This window comes from Silurus aristotelis (assembly GCF_946808225.1).
Source record: "Silurus aristotelis genome assembly, chromosome: 7".
Taxonomy (NCBI): domain Eukaryota; kingdom Metazoa; phylum Chordata; class Actinopteri; order Siluriformes; family Siluridae; genus Silurus; species Silurus aristotelis.
This window is the reverse complement of record NC_139580.1, coordinates 12,886,841-12,907,326: the sequence shown is the minus strand read 5'-3', so window position 1 is coordinate 12,907,326 and position 20,486 is coordinate 12,886,841. Positions and strand designations below refer to the sequence as shown.

General features: G+C 37.3%; 1 protein-coding gene across 13 annotated transcripts; it reads left to right on the top strand.

Annotated features, from left to right (window-relative positions):
* The first annotated feature begins 841 nt into the window (after positions 1-841).
* On the top strand, positions 842-20,486 carry phrf1 (PHD and ring finger domains 1). Of its 13 annotated transcripts, XM_083545682.1 has the most exons (19): positions 2,597-2,624; positions 2,671-2,768; positions 2,858-3,016; positions 5,126-5,221; positions 5,735-5,919; positions 6,004-6,087; positions 7,907-8,040; positions 8,631-8,722; positions 8,837-9,003; positions 11,024-11,156; positions 11,321-11,430; positions 11,577-11,770; positions 11,989-12,114; positions 12,513-12,664; positions 12,936-15,692; positions 16,634-16,725; positions 18,405-18,557; positions 18,810-18,938; positions 19,080-20,486. In XM_083545682.1, the coding sequence occupies exons 3-19, from the start codon at positions 2,923-2,925 to the stop codon at positions 19,230-19,232; spliced, it is 4,851 nt and encodes a 1,616-aa protein (XP_083401808.1). In that variant the 5' UTR covers positions 2,597-2,624; positions 2,671-2,768; positions 2,858-2,922; the 3' UTR covers positions 19,233-20,486. The 13 variants fall into 13 exon arrangements, with proteins under 13 accessions (XP_083401811.1, XP_083401805.1, XP_083401804.1 ...); XM_083545685.1 differs by lacking the exons at positions 2,597-2,624; positions 2,671-2,768 and adding an exon at positions 842-876 and having other exon boundaries at positions 2,873-3,016; XM_083545679.1 differs by lacking the exons at positions 2,597-2,624; positions 2,671-2,768 and adding an exon at positions 983-1,103 and having other exon boundaries at positions 8,837-8,985; positions 18,405-18,542.

Here is a 20,486-nt window from a genome sequence, read left to right as displayed (position 1 = left end):
TCAGCAGGTCCCCACAAAGTTGTGGGTTCCAGCCTCTCTTTGCCGAATTAGGTTTTTATTTCATACCATGTTTGAAATCTAATAGTTTGTCTACTTTGTGACATTAAATTGTAAATCGTTTTGTTATTTAATGAGACCTGTTTAAAAATTGCTTTATTTCTTTGCCTTTTTTGAAATACTTGTTTGGCTTACTTTGAGTAACATGGTGTTGAAGTATGGAAAAGGAGCCATGTTGTTTCTTTAGGCTTATTGACTGCTTGCACAATCCAGATCTGATAACACACAAACCCGATTCCAAAAAAAGTTGAAAGTTTAAAATTTCAGTATTTTATTCAGAATACAACATAGATGACATATCAAATGTTTAAACTGAGATAATGTATATATATGATGATACACAAACCCTATTTCAAAAAAGTTGGGACAATGATGTCATCACCATACATACATACATACATACATACATACATACATACACACACACACACACACACACACACACACACACACACACACACACACACACACACAGACATATATATATATATATATATATATATATATATATATATATATATATATATATATATATATATATATATATATATATATATATACACACACACACACACATCTATCAAATATAATTTACTTAAGTAAAGCTTAATTCTTATGTTATATAGTAATGAATAAATAAGCATAACTATAAAATATATTTTACGTGGTCTTGTCATTTAACCAACTTTCAGATAACTTTCAACAGAGAAAACTGTCACGTTTCCAGTTGTTGCATAATAGTTTGTAGAGGTGTAAAGAAAAAATCCATTATAACTACTACAACTACAACTGATGTCCCTGCATGACCAGCGGAATCTGGTAATAAAAGTAATAAAAATAAAGCGATGTAGGACAGGAGGTTCAGTGAGTTCGAGGTGAAAAGTGCCGCTGTATCTTTAAGGGCTTCTGTGATTTGAGTGTTTTCCGCCATCTCCGTCTCTGTGTGTGCGCGCGTGCAGCCGGTAGCGTCTGTCAACTCCAAAAGCCAGTCGTGTGCACGAGTGGACTTCAACATACATAAATAATATCAAATACAGGCGTGTAGGGTAGGTACACAACTTCCACACACTCAATACAGTGCAGAAAAACATGCATGAGTTCAACAAACCCAACTGTAACCGGCTGAGCAGCATACAGTGCTTTGGTCGGTATATAAAGCAGCCTAGCAGCAGAGGAGTTAAAATTAGCCCGAGTGGAGCAGGGCAGAGCTAGCATTGAGCTAGCATAACACTAGCATTGAGCTAGCACAGTAAAAATTAGCATAGCGCTTTGGCTAATAACAGTCAGCTGTGCTTTTACAGCACATATTGAGCTGACAGACAGTAAATACAGCGTGAAAACTCGTTTATTTTTGCACTAGTTGTCTGTTTTGACAAGTTGAATCCCTATAGCAAAAATGATCACTTTTGATTGCAGTGTTTGTAGCCTTCGTTTGTTTGGCACTTTTCCCTACTCATACAGGAACCAAAACAAAGCGTGTGACTCATACAAATAAATACACACCAGATAATGTGATGTCAGAAGAACAGTCTGATCTGGTATATAGTTTAGTTATTATTAATAGTCAGTGTGTGAAAATAAGCATTTATCATCGTTAAGGTTTTACATAGACAGAGTTCGCTAGTTTTATGTAAGATAGATAGATAGATAGATAGATAGATAGATAGATAGATAGATAGATAGATAGATAGATCTTTGTCATTGCATAGTACAGGTACACAGGAACTAAATGCATTTTAGCAGCTACCAGAAGTGCAAATAGTAGCAATTGTGCAAATTGAGCAGTGCAGATAAACATGTAAGTATATGTACAGCATGTAAATATATATATATATATATATATATATATATATATATATATATATATATATATATATATATACAGTACAGACCAAAAGTTTGGACACACCTAAAGTTTGGACACACCTTCTCATTCAAAGAGTTTTCTTTATTTTCATGACTATGAAAATTGTAGATTCACACTGAAGGCATCAAAACTATGAATTAACACATGTGGAATTATATATGGAATTATATACATAACAAAAAAGTGTGAAACAACTGAAATATGTCATATTGTAGGTTCTTTAAAGTAGCCACCTTTTGCTTTGATTACTGCTTTGCACACTCTTGGCATTCTCTTGATGAGCTTCAAGAGGTAGTCACCTGAAATGGTCTTCCAACAGTCTTGAAGGAGTTCCCCGAGAGATGCTTGGCACTTGTTGGCCCTTTTGCCTTCACTCTGCGGTCCAGCTCACCCCTAAACCATCTCGATTGGGTTCAGGTCCGGTGACTGTGGAGGCCAGATCATCTGGTGCAGCACCCCATCACTCTCCTTCTTGGTCAAATAGCCCTTGATGCCTTCAGTGTGACTCTACAATTTTCATAGTCATGAAAATAAAGAAAACTCTTTGAATGAGAAGGTGTGTCCAAACTTTTGGTCTGTACTGTATACTGTATATATATATATATATATATATATAGATATAGATATAGATATAGATATATATATAAAGTCTATAGCAGTGAAGAGGTGTGAAGACACTGTTGAAAAGTACAAGTAAATAGTTATAAGTCTATAGCAGTGAAAAATGTGCAGACACTGTTGTAAAGGTTATAAGGTTATGGCATAAATGATGCAAATGGACAATCCAGTTGTGCCTGTACTGGGATCAGTGTGTTTTTAAAGTGAAATGCATATACAGAAATGGGTAAGTGGAGATAACAATCATGAGTTAGTCGTCTGGTGGTTTGTGTTGTTTGTATGTATGACTTTGTTGTTGTTGTTTTTTAAATCCAGTACTTATATATACAGAAGACTGTATCTGCACTGGATAAAGATTGTGGAATTTCGAATGCTGAACCATGGATGACCAGGACAGCCAGGATGAGCTGATCAACAAGAACATCTCTCATGGAAAAGGCAAACGGCCCACCACATCTGTTCTCTCTGATGAAGGTATAGTGTACTAATAGACTTTATTTCTCAAGTCTTTATTTGTTCAAGTCCTCTTTTCTGAGAGAACAGAAAGAAAGATATTACAGGATGTCTGCAGGTCTCATAAAGTCTTTGTTAAAATGTAAAGCCTTATATATTAAGTATGAGAAAATAGCAAACATTATGGTTATAATCTGACACACATATCAGATACTCAATGCCTTATTTTGAAAGCTTATATGCAGTGGTGTAGCACAGGGGTCCACAACCACCGGGCCGTGAATCATTTTGTACCGGGAGGCAAAGACAGAATAAAAATGTGTTACCTTCTTTCTTTTATTTAGATTTTATTGACTTTTGCAAATTTTGAAAGATGACTGTTTCCGCCTAAGCCAATTTTTCACACTTGTTTTAGTTCATGATACAAAAAAGTCTGTGGTGTTTTGGTGTAGCAGATATACAAGGAGTTTGTTCAGTTCTGTTATTCCACTAAATAAACAAGATGCATATTTTCGTAATGCAGTCCCCTCAAGACACAAATAGAAAAGATAAAGATGAGGTATTAGATCAAAATCTCAGGTTTCATTTACTGCTATTATTTCTAGATAAATTATCCTACAAAACTAAGTACACCCACTCACATCTCAACAACCATTTTAGTACATCTCAAGTGAAAATACTATAGAAATGAGATTCTAATATATTTTAGAGTAGTTAATGTGTAGCTTGTATAGCAGTACAGATTTACTGTCCTCTAAAAATAACTCAACATACAGTCATAATTGTCAAAATAGCTGGCAACAAAAGTCTAAAAAGTATAGCCATGCAAAGCCACAGGACCATACACATGTATGTATCTTGTATTAAAGCAGTTACATTTTGGTGTTTTGAGTTAAATTCTTTTATACTGACCACTGGATGTTCAACATGGATCCTCATGGTAAAGAGCTCTGAGGATTTGAGAACTATAATTGTTGCTCTCCACAAAGATGCCTATACTATAAGTTTGGTAACACCCAAAAACTGCTTTCACTCGGAACAGACCTCAAGAAGTTGAGTCCTTCGTGATGTGCGTCAAGTTCTGCAGCATTGCTTTAGAGGTAGCAGAAGCTGAAGGTCCGCTTGTCAGTGCTCAGACTATATGGCGCACACTGCAACATGTTGGTTTGCTGGCCGTCATCCTAGAAGGAAGCCTCTTCTGAAGCTGACTTACAGGAAAGCCTGCAAACAGTTTACTTAAGTCAACCTATCCAAGAGCATGAATTACTGGAACAATGTCCTGTGGTTTGATGGGAGCAAAATAAACTTGTTTGACTTAGATGTGGTCCAGTATGTGTGCTGACACCCTGTGGAGGAGTACCAAGAAAATTGTGTCTTGCCTACAGTCAAGCGTGGTGTTAACATGATGGTCTGGAGCATGAGTGCTGCTGGTACTGGGGAGCTGCCATTGATTATAACATGTACTGTGACATTCTGAAGCAGAACATGATGCCTACAGAAACTGGGTCGAATGCCAGTTGATAATAATAATGACCCCAAACACACTGTCAAGATGACAACTGCTCTTCTGAGGAAGCTGAAGCTGAAGATGATGGAGTGGCCAAGTATGTCTCCAGACCTGAACCCTACTGAGCACCTTTAGTGCATCCTTAAGCGGAAGGAGGAGAAGCGCCATATGTAACATCCAGCAGCTCCGTGATGTCATAAAGAGGATCCCAGCAACAACCTGTGCAGCTCTGGTGAATTCCATGCCCAGGAGGATTAAGGCAGTGCTAGATAACAAAATATTGACAGTTTTGACATGATCACTTCTAGTGTACTTACTTTTGTTGCCATGTTTTTTGACAATAATGGCTGTATGTTGAGTTCTTTTCAGAGGACAGTAAATCTGTACTGCTATACAAGCTGCACATTGATTACTCTAGTGGTGTACTCACATTTGTCAGATACGTTATCTCGGATAAACAACTAAAGAACTGTAAGTGTATGTATATGAAGACACATTAAATAGTACCTAGAAATGTATTACTGCTGCTGTTTTTGTCCCAAATGATATTTTAAGTGTGAAAGCATTAAGTTGAACCTAATTGCTGCTGACGTTGTTTCTGATCTAATATTTGCACTATTTAGAGGAAGATGATGACGACTCGCATGAGGAAGGTACAGAGAGTGAAGAAGACTCCCAGGAAGGTGAAGGGGACGAGGATGAGGAAGATGAGAGTGATCGTAAGAACCTGATTCTTTCAACACTTTAGTGCTATATTCTTCATGAACCTCTAAAGAAGCTGTTTGTATTTTAAGACATGAAATACAGCGTGTGTGTATATATATATTGATTTTAAATAGTAAATTGCAATTTTCGGGAAAATGGAGTGAAAGTGAATTTTTTTGTTTTGTTACGGAGACAGAATCATGTAAATTAAGTAAAGCAAGCTACAGGATGTGTAGCAGAGCTTTACCTCAGTTTCTTCATAGCACTTACGCTGTCTGTCTTGGAACTTACAGTGAGGGGAAATAAGCATTCAGACAATTTTGTTTTGTTGTTTAATGTAAGTCCAGTGCATTTACCTACTTTTGATTTACATGCTTAATTACATTCTTATGATACAAATGATAAAATTTGAAAGTAAAATAGTTATCTTTTTGCAGCTCCATTATGTTCCATTAGTTTATTCTTTAATGTCTAGGAGCAGGCAAATTTATGAGCAATATGCATGTTATGCACTTTGTGTTTGATAGAAGAGAATGGTGAAAAGGAGCTGGAGGGAGCCACAGGGACAGAACCAACTGATTTTGGGCTCAGCTCAGATGAGGATGCTGAGAAATGCGCAATCTGCCTCAACTCCTTCCATGAGCAGCCAGTAGCTACACCGCAGAACTGTGAACATTACTTCTGTCTGGACTGCATTCTGGAGTGGGCCAAGGTGGACATGGCATTGTACGATCAACAGTCTTCTCTCTTTAGAGTTGAACTCTGAGATAATTTTTTTGCACTCTTTTGTTATTAGAATGCCAACTCTTGTCCCATTGACCGCATAGTCTTCAGTAACATCCTACTGAGAAAATGCTACGGAGGAAATGTCCAGAAGACGGTATGGAACTCATCACTTTATTTCATTGTGTGGTTGTCTAAGACACAAATAATATATTTGTCCAAACCTATTTGGAAATGAATTAAGTATTGTATTTATTGCCAGTTTTACTACAGTGGTGTGTACGTGTTTGCCCCCTTCCTGATTTCTTAGTTTTGTGCATGATTGTCACACTTTAATGTTTTAGATCATCAAACTAATTTAAATATTAGTAAAAAATAACACAAGTGAACACAACATGCAGTTTTTAAATGAAGGTTTTTATTATTGAGGGAAAACAAAATCCAAAACATGTTCGCAATCAAGAAATCTTTTAAATACGACCTTCCTGACAATGTAAAGTAGTCCAAAAGATCTTTAAAAGGTAGACATCATGTCGAGAGCCAAAGAAATTCAGAAACAAATGATAAAAAAAGTTATTGAGATCTATCAGTCTGGAAAAGGTTATAAAGCCATTTCAAATGCTTTGGGACTCTAGTGAACCACAGTGAGAGCCATTATTCACAAATGGAAAAAACATTGAACAGTGGCGAACCTTCCCAGGAGTAGCCAGCCGACCAAAATTACCCCTAGAGCACAGTGATGACTCATCCAAGAGGTCACAAAAGACCCCACAACAACATCCAAAGAACTGCAGACCTCACTTGCCTCAGTTAAGGTCAGTGTTCATGACTCCACCATAAGAAAGAAACTGGGCAAAAATGAACCTAGATGAAAACCGCTGCTGAGGAAAAAGAACATAAAGGTTTGTCTCAGTTTTGCCAGAATACATCTTGATGATCCCCAAGACTTTTGGGAAAACACTCTGTGGACTGACGAGTTAAAAGTTGAACTCTTTGGACGGTGTGTGTCCCCCATTACATCTGGCATAAAAGTAACACCGCATTTCAGAAAAGAACATCATACCAACAGTAAAATATGGTGGTGGTAGTGTGATGATCTGGGGCTGTTTTGCTGCTTCAGAACCTGTAAGACTTGTTGTGGTAAATGGAACCATTAATTCAGCTGTTTACCAAAAAATCCTGAAGGAGAATGTCCGGCCATCTGTTCGTGACATCAAGCTGAAGCAAACTTGGGTTCTGCAGCAGGACAATGATCCAAAACACACCAGCAGGTCCACCTCTGAATGGCAGAAGAAAAAACAAAGTGAAGACTTTGGAGTGGCCGAGTCAAAGTGCTGACCTGAATCCTATTGAGATGCTGAATCATGACCCTCAAAAAGGCGGTTCATGCTCGAAAACCCTCCAATGTGGCTGAATTACAACAATTATGCATAGATGAGTGGACCAAAATTCCTCCACAGCGCTGTAACAGACTCATTGCAAGTTATCGCAAAGGCTTGATTGCAGTTGTTGCTGCTAAGGGCGGCCCAACCAGTTATTAGGTTTAGGGCCAAATATTTTTTCACACAGGTACATGTTGTTTTGGATTTTGTTTTCCCTCAATAATAAAAACCTTCATTTAAAAACTGCATGTTGTGTTTGCTTGTGTTATCTTTTACTAATATTTAAATTAGTTTGATGATCTGAAACATTAAAGTGTAACAAACATGCAAAAAAAAAAAGAAATCAGGAACACTTTTTCACACCACTGTATATGCAGCATTAAAAACCAGTTAGTTTCTCTAAAGATGTCTGAAACAATTCAAAGTGTGATTTCTCCTCACAGTGATTGTTGAACTTGAATCAAATTGATGTTCTTGCACCACAGTTTTTAGAAACTGACATAGAATAAAATATCGATCGAATGAATAATAATGACTAGTAATGAGAAGCCATACTAAATAGAAAATTGGACTTTTTGTGTTGTGTACATGTAGATTACAGTTCAGAGGCCAGTGACACAAGAGCAAGAGGAGCAGGTGAATGTGGATCTGGAGCAGACCAGCTGTGAGGTGTGTGGAGGGACAGACAGAGAAGATCGTCTGCTGCTTTGTGATGGCTGTGATGCCGGGTGAGACGAGGCGCTCATGTCGTACTTGTGAATAAGTCTCTTAGGGTCCTGTTTAACAGTAAACGTTTGTAAAACACAAGATCGTTGATTTTACATTTTGCATATTTATGCAGTTACCACAATGTTCTGAAGGCTTCTGAAATGTGGTGATGTACTTGACATTTTAGATGTAGTAAGCAAATGTAAAAGCTTGTAACAAGATTGTTCAGCAAAGCTGTAATATTCCAACCTCTTCTAGTATTCCAGTATATAATAAAAAATATATACACTTTTAGACAATAAAAAAAAAAAAAAAACAGTTATCATATCATGCAACTGGCTAGGAGTTTTTACTTTTGTATGTTTAACAAGTCTTGTAAACATTAAAATGTTTAAAAATCTTGAAAGAATGTTATTAAATTTAATTCACTTTAAAATGTATTGTATTAATAATTTAGTTATGCAAAAAAAAAAATTAGACATTTACGATGTTTTAAATATTTGTGGGGTTTTTTTAGCAGTTTCATGTGATTTAATTTAATCAGGATTGAAATAAAATGTATTTTATTATAGAGGGATTTATTCTAGACCTTTTTGGTGCCCTCTTAAAGGTACCATATGGAGTGTTTAACACCTCCCTTGAATGCTGTTCCTGTTGAGGAGTGGTTTTGCCCTGAATGTGCACCAACCAACCGCAACAGAAGTAAGCAGGAAATTATAAAATTTTTATATCCTGTCTTTTTCTTTTTATAATGGACACTATAACTACATGATCTGTACCTGACCGACTAAGAACTCTTTTCAATGTCTGTTACAGGGGCTGAGCAGTTGAGTGAGGAGGAAGGCAATGTTTTTCCTACCACCAGCCACTCTCAAGCAGCAGGCCCCAGACCCACACGTGCAATTGCACGGACGCAGCACAGCGAGAGGGTCCGAGCCAACATCAACAGACACCGCATCACACAGGCACGCACTGCTGCACAGGTTTGCATGATGCTTATGTCTGGCTTTCCTAACATACTGGTGCTTAGATTTGTATAGATAATTGATTCTTATTATCAGTTTCTTTAAAGGCATCACATTCTGCAAACCCTGTTGCTCTCGGTTAGCTAACACAGACTTGGATGTTTGGAACATAAAGTACAATTTGAATGTGATGTACTTTGTCATTTTAATTTCTTTAAAGTGTCTAAAATGCAGTGTGTTTGTAATGTTTGTAAAATCTTTACTAATTCACTACGTGCACACCTTTGCACCTGCTTTTGTGGAGTGTTCTAAACAAATGCTACTTATGCATGCCAGTTGCAGTTAGGTTGTACCAGTGATCTGCATCCCTCAGTTAACTTGACTGCCTAAACAACAAGTTATTTGGACAGTGAAACATGAAATGTTGCTGTTATATTAACACATTAGGGTTAGACAATGGTTTACTGTTAACTATTCCTATTACTATAACTATTAGACTAGGGCACACACAAAATGTAATTTTATGGATTGTGTGTGTGTTTATGGAGACATGCATTAAAATCTTGACTGAGACCTGTAGCATAGCATGCCTACTGGAATTATTCATTCATGCTAAATGAATGTACTGCTTTGATAGAAAAGGTTTTCCTTTTAGATGTGTTTTCATGCTTTACCACTAGAGGAAGTTTCACAGTGACATTCATAATAAGTTATTGCTGTAGCATTGCTCTCGGCCATGTGCTAAAAAAGACAGACCACTGAGCAGCAGTGGGCATACTTTGTCATACAGCCTATCGAGCAGCAAACTTCTTATCATTCAACCAACATCTATCTATTTCATACACTACAAGAAACCCATACTAGCCCATCCACACCCACTCACCATATACTAGTGGTGTAACAGTACACGTGTTTGTACCAAAATCTTTTGGTACAGGGCTTTCGGTTTAGTACACACATGTATTAAATGCAATCCTGAATGCAATCCATGCGAAACATTGTTAAAATCTGAGTTTCTTTTGGAACGTGTATAGTGACAGACCACAAGTTGTTTAGTTTTTCCGCCTCGCAATTAGAGTGCATTTATTTTTATTATTATTATTATTATTATTATTATTATTAAACTTGAAAACATATACCCCTGGCATTGTTGTGTAAAAAAGAAACTAGAGTTAGTGCACTGTCACTTTGGCTACTCCCTTCGTACTGGAAAAAACATTTGTTTTGCACATACATTAAACCGCTAAAGAATGAATATTTTTAAGTTGTCACAAACGTCGTTACATGCAGGATACAACTTAAGGAGAAATTTAAATTAATCTTGAATCCGTAGCATTAGCCGCTAGCCACTTTCAATTTAGAGAAAAATCCTGATAATTTTACATGTGGAGTGAATTAATGATGGAATGAGGACTTTTGTTAATGTATGCTGAAATAAGCAGAACAGTTATGTAGATCATGTCACTGGAATAGTTAAATATTAAATGTAAAACACACACTTACATATCTGTATTACCCAAATAGAGTCTAACAAATGTAAACTATCAAATACATATTTTTTTTAATTTATAAAATTTTATTTCAGTTTAATTGATTACTCAATTTAATTAATATAATAAAAGTGTGCTGCATTCATTTGATTCATCGTATTTTTATAAAGTATAATAAAACATAATTATATATATATTATTTAACCAAACAAGCATTTTATTTAAAATAGTTGAAAAAAATGTAAACTGTTCAAATGTTGATCACAAAAATCATTAATAATAAACTGCGTTAATAAAAAATGAGTTATGTAATATGCATTTTCCCCCATAACCGAACCGTGGATTTTGTGTACCGTTACACACCTCCAATATACTTCTATACCTACCTTATGCCTTCGAAATGTGAACCAAACCAGTGTACCCAACTTATCAATAAAGTTTGTGTCGATATAACTCAATGAGCCGTTACACTCTAACTGGAGTCACCTGTTTTCAAGGACTATCAGAACCGTAGCAGCGCTTCTTAATAGCTTTTATTGCCATTTCAGCTGGCACCTCAGTACCTGATGCGATCTACCTGGCTGGATGAGACCATCAATGCAGTAGTTGCTGGACTTAATACAGCTGTGTATGTGAGGGACTTAACTCCCCGTCCAAGAGCTCGCAGGAGACGCAGGAAAGGTAGCTAATACAATTGGAAAATATGAACATGGCATATTTCACACTGTTCCCAGAATCCTGTGATCCGCAATATGTGATTTTATATTTAATTTTGGATCAAATTTTGACATGCTGAATATACTTTATTCACTATTCATTTTTATTTATTTATATCTTTACTGTAGCACCAAGAAAGAAAGCCATAAAAGAAGGAAAGAACATTAAGGGTAAAACCTCAACCACAAAGGTGAAAAGACGAAGGCGAAGGAGGAGAACGAAATTAAGAAAAAAAGCGGTATGTTGTAACCTGATTCAGTCAAACCTCGGCTGCATCTTTTAATATTTGTTAATTGTTAATTAGTTAATTATTGGTGTTAATATTGAACCTGCACTGAAAGCTCCTGTCATACTCATAAATGGATCCATTGTGTCACCTGCCAGGGGCTGAGAAAGAAGAACACAACTCAGGGCCGCATTGCACAGAGTCTGGGCTTAAAGAATCCCAATCGCAGCTCTTCTATCCCCTCTGTATATCGTCCTTGTGAGCAAACACTGGGTAGCATGAGAGCGGACATCGGGGCAGCCTCGCTCTCTATTTACGGAGACCCCTTTGATTTGGATTCCTTTGATGATGAGTAAGTTGTTCAGATGTTCTCTTTAAATAAGTTTAGATTCAAGTAAATGATGAGAATTTATCAAGTAGTTGACAAGTGGTTGACTGTTCAAAAACTCCTTATTTAACTATAAAATGACAATTACATATTGAAATTTAATTAAAATGTTTTCATATACACTCAGTCAGTTTTGTGTTGGTGTGTATTTTTTAGGCTTTAAGATTTAAATTGTTTTTTAGGGATGAGGAGACGGAGCAGGCTCCAGTTCAGCCCTTTTCACTGGAAGCTAAACGGCAGGGATTATCCCGCTCTGCTCTGCGCTCACATCAGCCCGTGGCCAGACCAATACTTGGTGGTTTGTCCAGGTAAACAGCCATGTTAGTAAAAATATATCAGCATGTTGCGCTTATTATTGTATATATTACTATTATTATTATAATATTACTTATTTCAAGCTTTAAAATGGTCTTATTTGAATGATTGTGCTTCTTTTCTAAAATGAAGCAAACATGATCTGCCAATAGATAATTGCCATTTTATTAAAGTGTAACTATGTCAGCTTTATCTAGCATGTAAAACTAGATATTTGATTTATGCTTCTTTGAGAGAATACAGTTTATCCATGTGCAAAGATATGTGAATTTCTTTTGCTGGTAACGTAGACACATTTTGTATTAGCTTACTATAAATTTAAAAGTTTTATACTTGTGGTGTGTGTGTAGTTAAAGTATATCTCATTGTGACGTGTGTGGTTGTGTGATAGGCAAGGGCACAGTGTTCAAGTGGAAGAGGTAGCTGAGGCTGCACCAGTCCCCGACTTGCTGGGCAGTATCCTCAGCGGGCAAAGCTTACTGCTAATGGACAGCTCAGATGTGGTTATCAACAGAGACGGCTCTCTTAAAGCCCCCAAACCTGGTAAAGTTTCTATTTATTCATGTATACTATAAAATATACCTAACTAAAATAATCAAAAATATACTTCCTATAATCTAAACCTTTATCTGTCCCAATCTACTATGAATTTAGCTCCAGGAGCATGGCTTAAAAACATTTTGCATAAAAATAACACATGCATTATTTAAAATAATGATTGAGAAACACTGTATAAATCCTTGTTGAATCTGATTCTGTGTTGTGTAATGCTATATCATGGTCTGAACGTGTCTCATAATTGTTCTCCTTTTAGCATATTTGTCATCTCCAAGAAGAAGCATCTCAGAAAACTCTGCTTCAGAACAGACACCTTCCACGGGAGCAGCTGATTTTCACTCCAGCATTGAGCCTTCCTGCAGCCCTTTAACAAACCCACCACAAAGCTCTGCATGGCCCTCTCCTGCGCCAGTAATGCATTCACCATCCTGCCCAAGCACTTCCAATGCAACTTCATCTGGCCATGCACACCCACACTTATCTGCACCTCTTCCACACAGGCCAACTCCCACAAACTCAGCTGGAACTGGATTCAGTCAGTGGAGCACCAGTAGCATCAGAGGCCAACCACCTGCAAGGGTTACAAACAGAGACTTTCCTATTGTGGAGAGGCAAAATACCTCAAATGTCCCTGTAAAAAAAACACCTGCCAAGCCAGTATGGGTGGATGTGTCTGTTTTGCCAAGAATACCAAAGATTAAGAGAGAAAACAGTTCTGAGGCAAATGGCTGTGCTGGGAGCAAAAGCAACAACTTACCACGATCTTCTATTACTAGTTTAGCAGGTGAAAATGGCCAGCAGGGGTCAGTTGATCAACGGGGAGGAAGTCAAAGCAGACACAGTAGGCAGATCCACAGCCAGCAGCAGAGAGTGGGCAGAGCTGTGCCTTCTTCTTCTTTTTCTAACTCCTTTTCTGCTCCATCAACCTCTGCTGGTTTAACATCAAATTCACAGCCATCGTCATCTTCTGCTATTAGTTTTCGCATTAGCAGCAGTGGAAACCCATGGCATGCTCGAAGGCTTTCCGCACCAGATCAAGTCCTGCATGCAAAAGAAAAGGGATCTGTAAAGAGAAACCAGAAAGAGAAACGGACGTCTTGTTCCCAGGCTAAAAAGGCCTCTGTGGAAAGTGAGGTCTATGATCCCTTTAATCCCACAGGATCGGATGCCTCTGACTCTGAAGAAGAGAAGAAAAAAAATGCCGTGATTCTACAAAGCCCTCCATCCATTGTTCAATCTGAGGTTCAAAATAAAGATGCTGAAAATGAAATTAAAGCAGAGCCCATGGAGTTGGATTCACCAGTACACAATGAAATGTCTGAAATGAAAGTGCAAGTTAAAAAGGAGCCAATGTCTCCTATGGATGACTCGTGGGCATCACCTTCTCATCAACCACCTACCATGCTTGCAACTCAGTCTGAGAGTCTCGCTGCTCTTGTGGCTTACACTGGAAGCTCTGTGGTCTCTGATGCTAAGGAAAGTGGAAATTCTGAAGTGCCATTAACAAAATCTCTGGATCATTCAAGATCTAGCTCACTCTCCAGTTATAACCAGAAGGTCAAGATTGAGGTAAAAACTGAACCAGATTTTGAATCATCTCCTGTGAAATCCACATCTCCAGTTGTGTCTCAGGAAACCAAAGGAAATGGGTTTACACATAAACCGTCATCCGTATCTGAAAGATCTCATTTAAATGACAAGTGCATGGATAAAGCAATAAGATCTTCAAGCGCCCGCTCAGGAGAAGAGAAAAGTTCACAATGTGCTTCCAACAGTTCTTTAAAAACCTCGGAACATTTTGATAAAGAGAAGAAACACTCACGGTCTGAAGACAGACGGCGGTCACATTCTAGATCTCCACAGCAAAGGCGATCTCGCTCAAGATCTAGAGAGCGAGACAGGAGGCGCTCGGCTCGCTCCAGCAGCAGCGAAAGCTCAAGGAAGAGAAGAAGAAAGCCTGAGAGCCGTGACCACAATGACAACAGGGAGAAAGATGGACAGAAAAGGTCCAGGAAGAAAAGATACTCTCACTCGCGGTCAAGATCTCGATCTAGGTCAAGGTCCAGAGAGAGGAAGAGAGAACAAGCATTTTCACATAGATCTTTCTCAAGATCAGGGGATAGAAATGAAACAAGATCAAAAAGGAAAAGATCCAGATCAACTTCTAGAGACAGAAAACGGAGAGAGAATGTTTCAGAAGTCCCTCATGAGAGAGAACGGCCCATTGACAAAAGTGTAGCATCCACTTCTGCTGAGGAAAAGCAACTGACTCTTAGTATCGACAGAAATGCACAGTTGCTGAAGGAGGAGTTACATACAGGACAAAATGTATATGACGCTACACTGTCGATTAAAAAGGAGACTGATTCTGGTAGTCTAGAGAATTCACAGTTTAAAGAGGCTGGAAAGCAAACATCAGAGGATGTTCTTTCAATTAGTGTATTACACAAGTCACATGAATCCAAACCTATTGAATATAAAGAAGAAAAATACTCTCCACTTAGTAAAAATAAAAAGTTTCAGGTACTAAAAGAGCCCAAACAGGTCAAAGTAGAGCAGATTTGGCCTGATGAGGAGTCCTCCTCTTCCTGCAGTGAAGATGCTCTTGTGATTAATTTATCTCCACCTGGCCCTGCTCCCACAGAGTGTAAAAAGATGACCGATTGTAAAGCAACAAGTCTGCCTGCAGTGCCAAAAGAGGAGATGAAGGTAGAACCTCTGCAAGCAGCATATTCAATCAAAAAAGAACCTGTGGACTCTTCAGATGAAGAGATCAATGTGGAATATTTGATTGACAATTTCGACTTCATTAAGAAGGAGGTGAAAGATGAACCTATAACTAATGATCCAGGTGTTGTGGAGACCCAGAGTGAAACAAGCCAAGAGTCAGCAGAGGTCAAACAGGGAGTGGAGTCAGTGTTAGTTATGGCAGGCACCAAATCCAAATCACAGGGTAAACGTGTCACCTGGAATATAGAGGAACCAGTGGTGTCCCAGCCAGACAAAATGAGCAGTGAGTAGATTATCTTAAATTTATATATATATATGTTTTGTATTAATAACCATGCTCTCAATTGTGTGTTATTGTGTAAGGAAACTACTAGGCATATTTTGCCTGCACGGCTAAATGTTAATTGGAACATTTAAAGTGCTTTGTGGCTAGTAAGCACCGAAGTGCACTTTTATTTTTTTTTTTGTGAGCGTAAATGACTGAAGCAGAAAGAGCAGTTAGAATTATTGCAAAATTGCAATTGCAGGTGCATACATTTACAGTTACACCTGAGTAATTACCAGCTTACTTCAGCATGAATGACAGAAATGCTTTATAGTCCCCATCAATAACATATCTTTTGTGTTAGTTCAAATAAATGTAAAAAAACAAAAAAAACCCAAAAAAGTCAAATAATTACTAAAATAAAAAATCTAGTCAGTTTGGTGCAGTCAAACTCTATAAATTATTCTGCTGCTAAATGTCAGCATAGTTAAAAATAATAAGAATAATAATAAAGTGTACTTAATTTAAAAGTGGCTAGATTGTCCTTCCAGTAACATATTTTTTTTTTTTTAAAGTTTGCACACATTCGAATTCTTTTTCATAGTCAGAGAGGGATTTATTTTTTCTCCCTAAAATAAACTTTCATTCATTTTCTCCCGCTTATCCGTAATTCGGGTCGCGGGGGCAGCAGTCTAAGCAGGCCCCCGCCTTCGACTGCTGCCCAATCCTTACAGCACCGTCCCTTACGGTCCCTCCTGCAGGTGGTGAGCCCACGGGAAGGGGGCCCCACGTCACTCTGACGTCACGGACCTTGATATTTCCCTCGTAAGGGACCTAAAATAAAATAATAAAATAAACTAATAAATAAAAAAGGAGAGATTGCTAGTTTTAAAGTTGGATTAGTGCTGGTATGTTTTAGGAAATGTTTTCAAGTTTTTCTTTTCTCTGGTCACATTCAGAGCTTGCACTATTCAAATTGAAACTGAAGCAGGAAGGGTTTCGCAAGGCTTCCTCCTCCTCCTCCTCCTCCTCCATGCAGACCACTGGCCAGGTAACGTGCCTGTGTTAGGTTTTTCTCCATCTCAATTTCTCAATACAGTCGTCCCCGTTTATCGCGGTAGGTACGTGCCAAAACCGACTGCGAAAAAAAAGAATTTCCGCAATAAATGGACGGCATCCCACAAAAGATTTTTATTTTTTATTGTTTAAGCCATAAATCATCCTCCCACACTCTTTAAACAGACACAGCAAACATTTGCAAGAATATAGCGATATGAATTTTGTGTAAATTCGTAGAAATATCACATTTATGGTGAATACTGTAGTACAGTGCGGTAGCATTGCCTATGCACAGTTTATCTGTTTGCTTATTGGTTGAATTGTCCTGTGATGTAAAAAAAAAGGGGCAGAGTCAATTATACACGTCACTGTATTCTTTATTTTCATTGGCTAAATCTGGTGCCGTATGTCTTTAACTCTTTAGCCCTTTTTTGATGTCGGAGCGTACTATAACAAATAAATAAGTGGAAACCTACGATTATTTGTATAATGCTACTTATTTCTTATCATGGAATGAAATCGGGATCATTCACGTAACAATATAGTTAAATGCTAAAATGAAAATTGAAAATGAGATTCGAACTGCGATAAATCGAGGGACGACTGTTCCATAAAAATAACTAAGGTTGAGGACTGAAGAAAGCGTGCAAATGAATAAAACAGCCTCAAGGTGGCAGCAGATTTGTTCTTTCTTTTTTTTGTGAGTAACTTCTGTCTGTTTTTAGAGGGCAGAGCTGGAATGTCTGTCATGAGACTGAAACTGAAAGTTAATCAGATCTTTCTGTGGAAATGAAAGTGAACCCATATCATAACTATTCAGGCATAACAATGACCCTCTAAGAAATGCTTATGTGTAGAATTTAGCAGTTTTGCACAGATTGCATGTCTGCTGTTTTAATTACCACACACATTAATTTCTCATTAACCACAGTTGGGGTTTTGTTAAACTCTGTGTTCATTTAGGAGAATCGCCTGAAGGCAGTCGAGCTGAAATGTGTAGTGAATGGTTTTAATTTTAGAGGATTTGAAATTGCAGCAGAAACAATCAAGACTAATAATTAAGAATGATAAAAATAGATTATTATATTATATATTATATATATTATAATATATATATTATAAAATAGATCAAGAAGATCATTCAGAAGAAAAAAATCTTGGCATTAGTTTGCAAATGCTTGAATTCTCATATTGAAATCTGTATTAATGTTCAATGTCTTGTCTGCATGATCATCTTAAACTGTTTTTATTATAATCTATCTAGAGAATTTCTGAAACCGAAAGACTGTGCCTTTCATGTCTTTGGTTGCAGTCAAAACAAGCAATGATTTGCCTTTCTTATTTCAGTGAATTTTTGTCCGGTTTATTTATAGCCTGCATAATAACATAAACAGTGCAGTGAGACAGCCTGTGACCTGATTAGTTAATGGAGCCAGACTGTTAAAATGTTTAGTTTTAAATTGAAGAGCACAAGGAGTCACAGGAATACTTTCTCTTTAGAGTATCTCTGTAGTGATTGCTGTTAGGATGGCCAAACAGATTAAATAAAAAAAATCACTGTACCTGCACATTCCATTTCTGTCCATATTGACATTGCAAGATCAATGGTGGTGGTAATTAGATAAGCACAGCAAAATAAATAACTACGGTGTTGTTTTTTCTTTATCCCAGGTGGCAGCTGCTGTTCAGGGTGGGTCCAAATCAGCATCCACAAGCATCGGTTCTCCAGCACTGGAAGTCAACTCTGGCCAGGAGAAATCCAAATCCCACAAAGAAGAGCTCTTGCAAAATTCTGATCAGAAAGACAAGGTGTGTGACACACGAGTAAGATTTTTGGCAGATTTTTACAAATTAATATTAGGAAGAGATTTTGATGTGGCACCTGGAAACGAAAACAAAAACACACTAGTAGAATAAGGTTAGAATTAAGATTTAGTTTAGTTGAACATATAGTTAGGGTCCACAGTCCAGAGTTTAAGATATGGGGTAATGGTTAAATTAATGCCCATTTGTGGGCCTGTGGAAATACAGTGTACCAAATGTTAAATCTGTAAACCTTTTTTTCGCTACCTGTAGTACATAAAGAAGCTTCATATGCAGGAACGGGCCGTAGAGGAGGTGAAACTGGCCATCAAACCCTTTTATCAGAAAAGGGAAATAACCAAGGAAGAGTACAAAGAGATCTTACGGAAGGCTGTGCAGAAGGTATGCAAGTCATTTTTAACATATTTTTCCTTACTGGTTTGACCATGTAATCATGTATGGCAGTGAGTCACATGACTTCATCTGAATCAGGTTTTCCATTTAAGGTTTAAAGTAACATTGCTTCCTGCTCTTGTGCACTAGGTGTGTCACAGTAAGAGCGGTGAAATTAATCCAGTGAAGGTAGCCAACCTGGTAAAGGCATATGTGGATAAGTATAAACATGCCAGGAAACATCGTAAAGCAGAGGAGAAGCAGACCGATGAAGCCCCCAAAGATTCTGAGGCTTGTGTCTGATAACACTGTGGAGCTGCTGCTGCACATAACTAAGCTTCTGGTTCTGGGTTGAACACAACCCTTTTATAGTGTGCATGTGGACAGTAAGTGCGGTTTTCTCTCTAGCAAATTTATACACTACTGTTAAGGCTGGTTATTTTTGATCTTGTCAAATTAGACAGAATCAGTTTTGAAATATTTGATAGACATTAATACGAAGCAAAATTTGAAATTGCACCAGTCGGCATCTTTTTTTTTCATCGTTTTAGTTTGCCAGTATTGTTGCGTATTGTACTGCTGTCATTAAAAATTAGAACCCGACCTTTTTAGAGTAACGGTTTTCGTTATAACGGAGATATTGATAGTGTAGATGTATATTTAGCACACTGAGTTTGCTATAGATTCAAATCTAAACATTTGCATACCAGTTTCCTCAGTCAAAACTTAACAAAACTAGCTTCAGGATGACTGTCAGGCATGGTATTTCCAGATCACAGATGATAAAGACCCGAATAGTTTCCCATTGTGGAATATCTGCTATTAAACCTTTGTGAAATACCATCGGTGAAGAGACTATTGTACTGTCCATTTTAAATTACTATCATCAACCTGGTGAAATTTTTTTTCTTTCATTTTATCAGATTCCTTTAAAGCTTCAGAGTACTTTATATACATTTGCAAGGTTTTGACACATGACATTTCAGCTAAACTGAAACAAATGTTTTGTTTATATACCAAGCCACATAGAAAAATGTTAAAAATGGTGTATTTAGATGAAGATTATAACTTGGATATAAATCATCAGTTGTTTTTCCCCCCTCATGGTTTCTATTGAACATTTTCCTACAAGTTGATTTACCAATTAAATACCTGTTTTTGTACAGAGATTTTAACTGCAGGATACAATACACAGAGTGGTGCTTTAGTGCATCATGGAAATAAAGATTCTTGAACATAAAGGCTATAACCCAATTGACATGTGTCTTTGGGACGGGGGAGGATCTTTTTAACCAGGTGCTTATGTTCTTTTCTTTATGACTTTTAATTTCAGAATCAGTAATTCTGCATTCTACGGAATCAGTGTAATAAACTTGCAAAAACTGGAAATAATGTGTTCATAGTTTCTAAAAGCAGGTTGTTGATAATCCCCTTTGTGTGAAATGTGCCGCCTTATTACTGAATTATACTTGATTCTCATGGTGAATTTATGAATCTATTCTGCTGATTTGTAAATAACTTTCTGTACCAATTTATTTAATAAAAGTAAAAACAGAA

What these genes read in the sequence shown, in the direction of transcription:
- phrf1 (XM_083545685.1), top strand. Translation starts at nt 2,923, where the DNA reads ATGGATGACCAGGACAGCCAGGATGAGCTGATCAACAAGAACATCTCT. An exon ending in TGAGGAAGATGAGAGTGATC is followed by an intron (nt 5,222 to 5,734) that starts GTAAGAACCTGA and finishes TGTGTTTGATAG; the next exon opens with AAGAGAATGGTGAAAAGGAG. An exon ending in ATACTTGGTGGTTTGTCCAG is followed by an intron (nt 12,115 to 12,512) that starts GTAAACAGCCAT and finishes GTTGTGTGATAG; the next exon opens with GCAAGGGCACAGTGTTCAAG.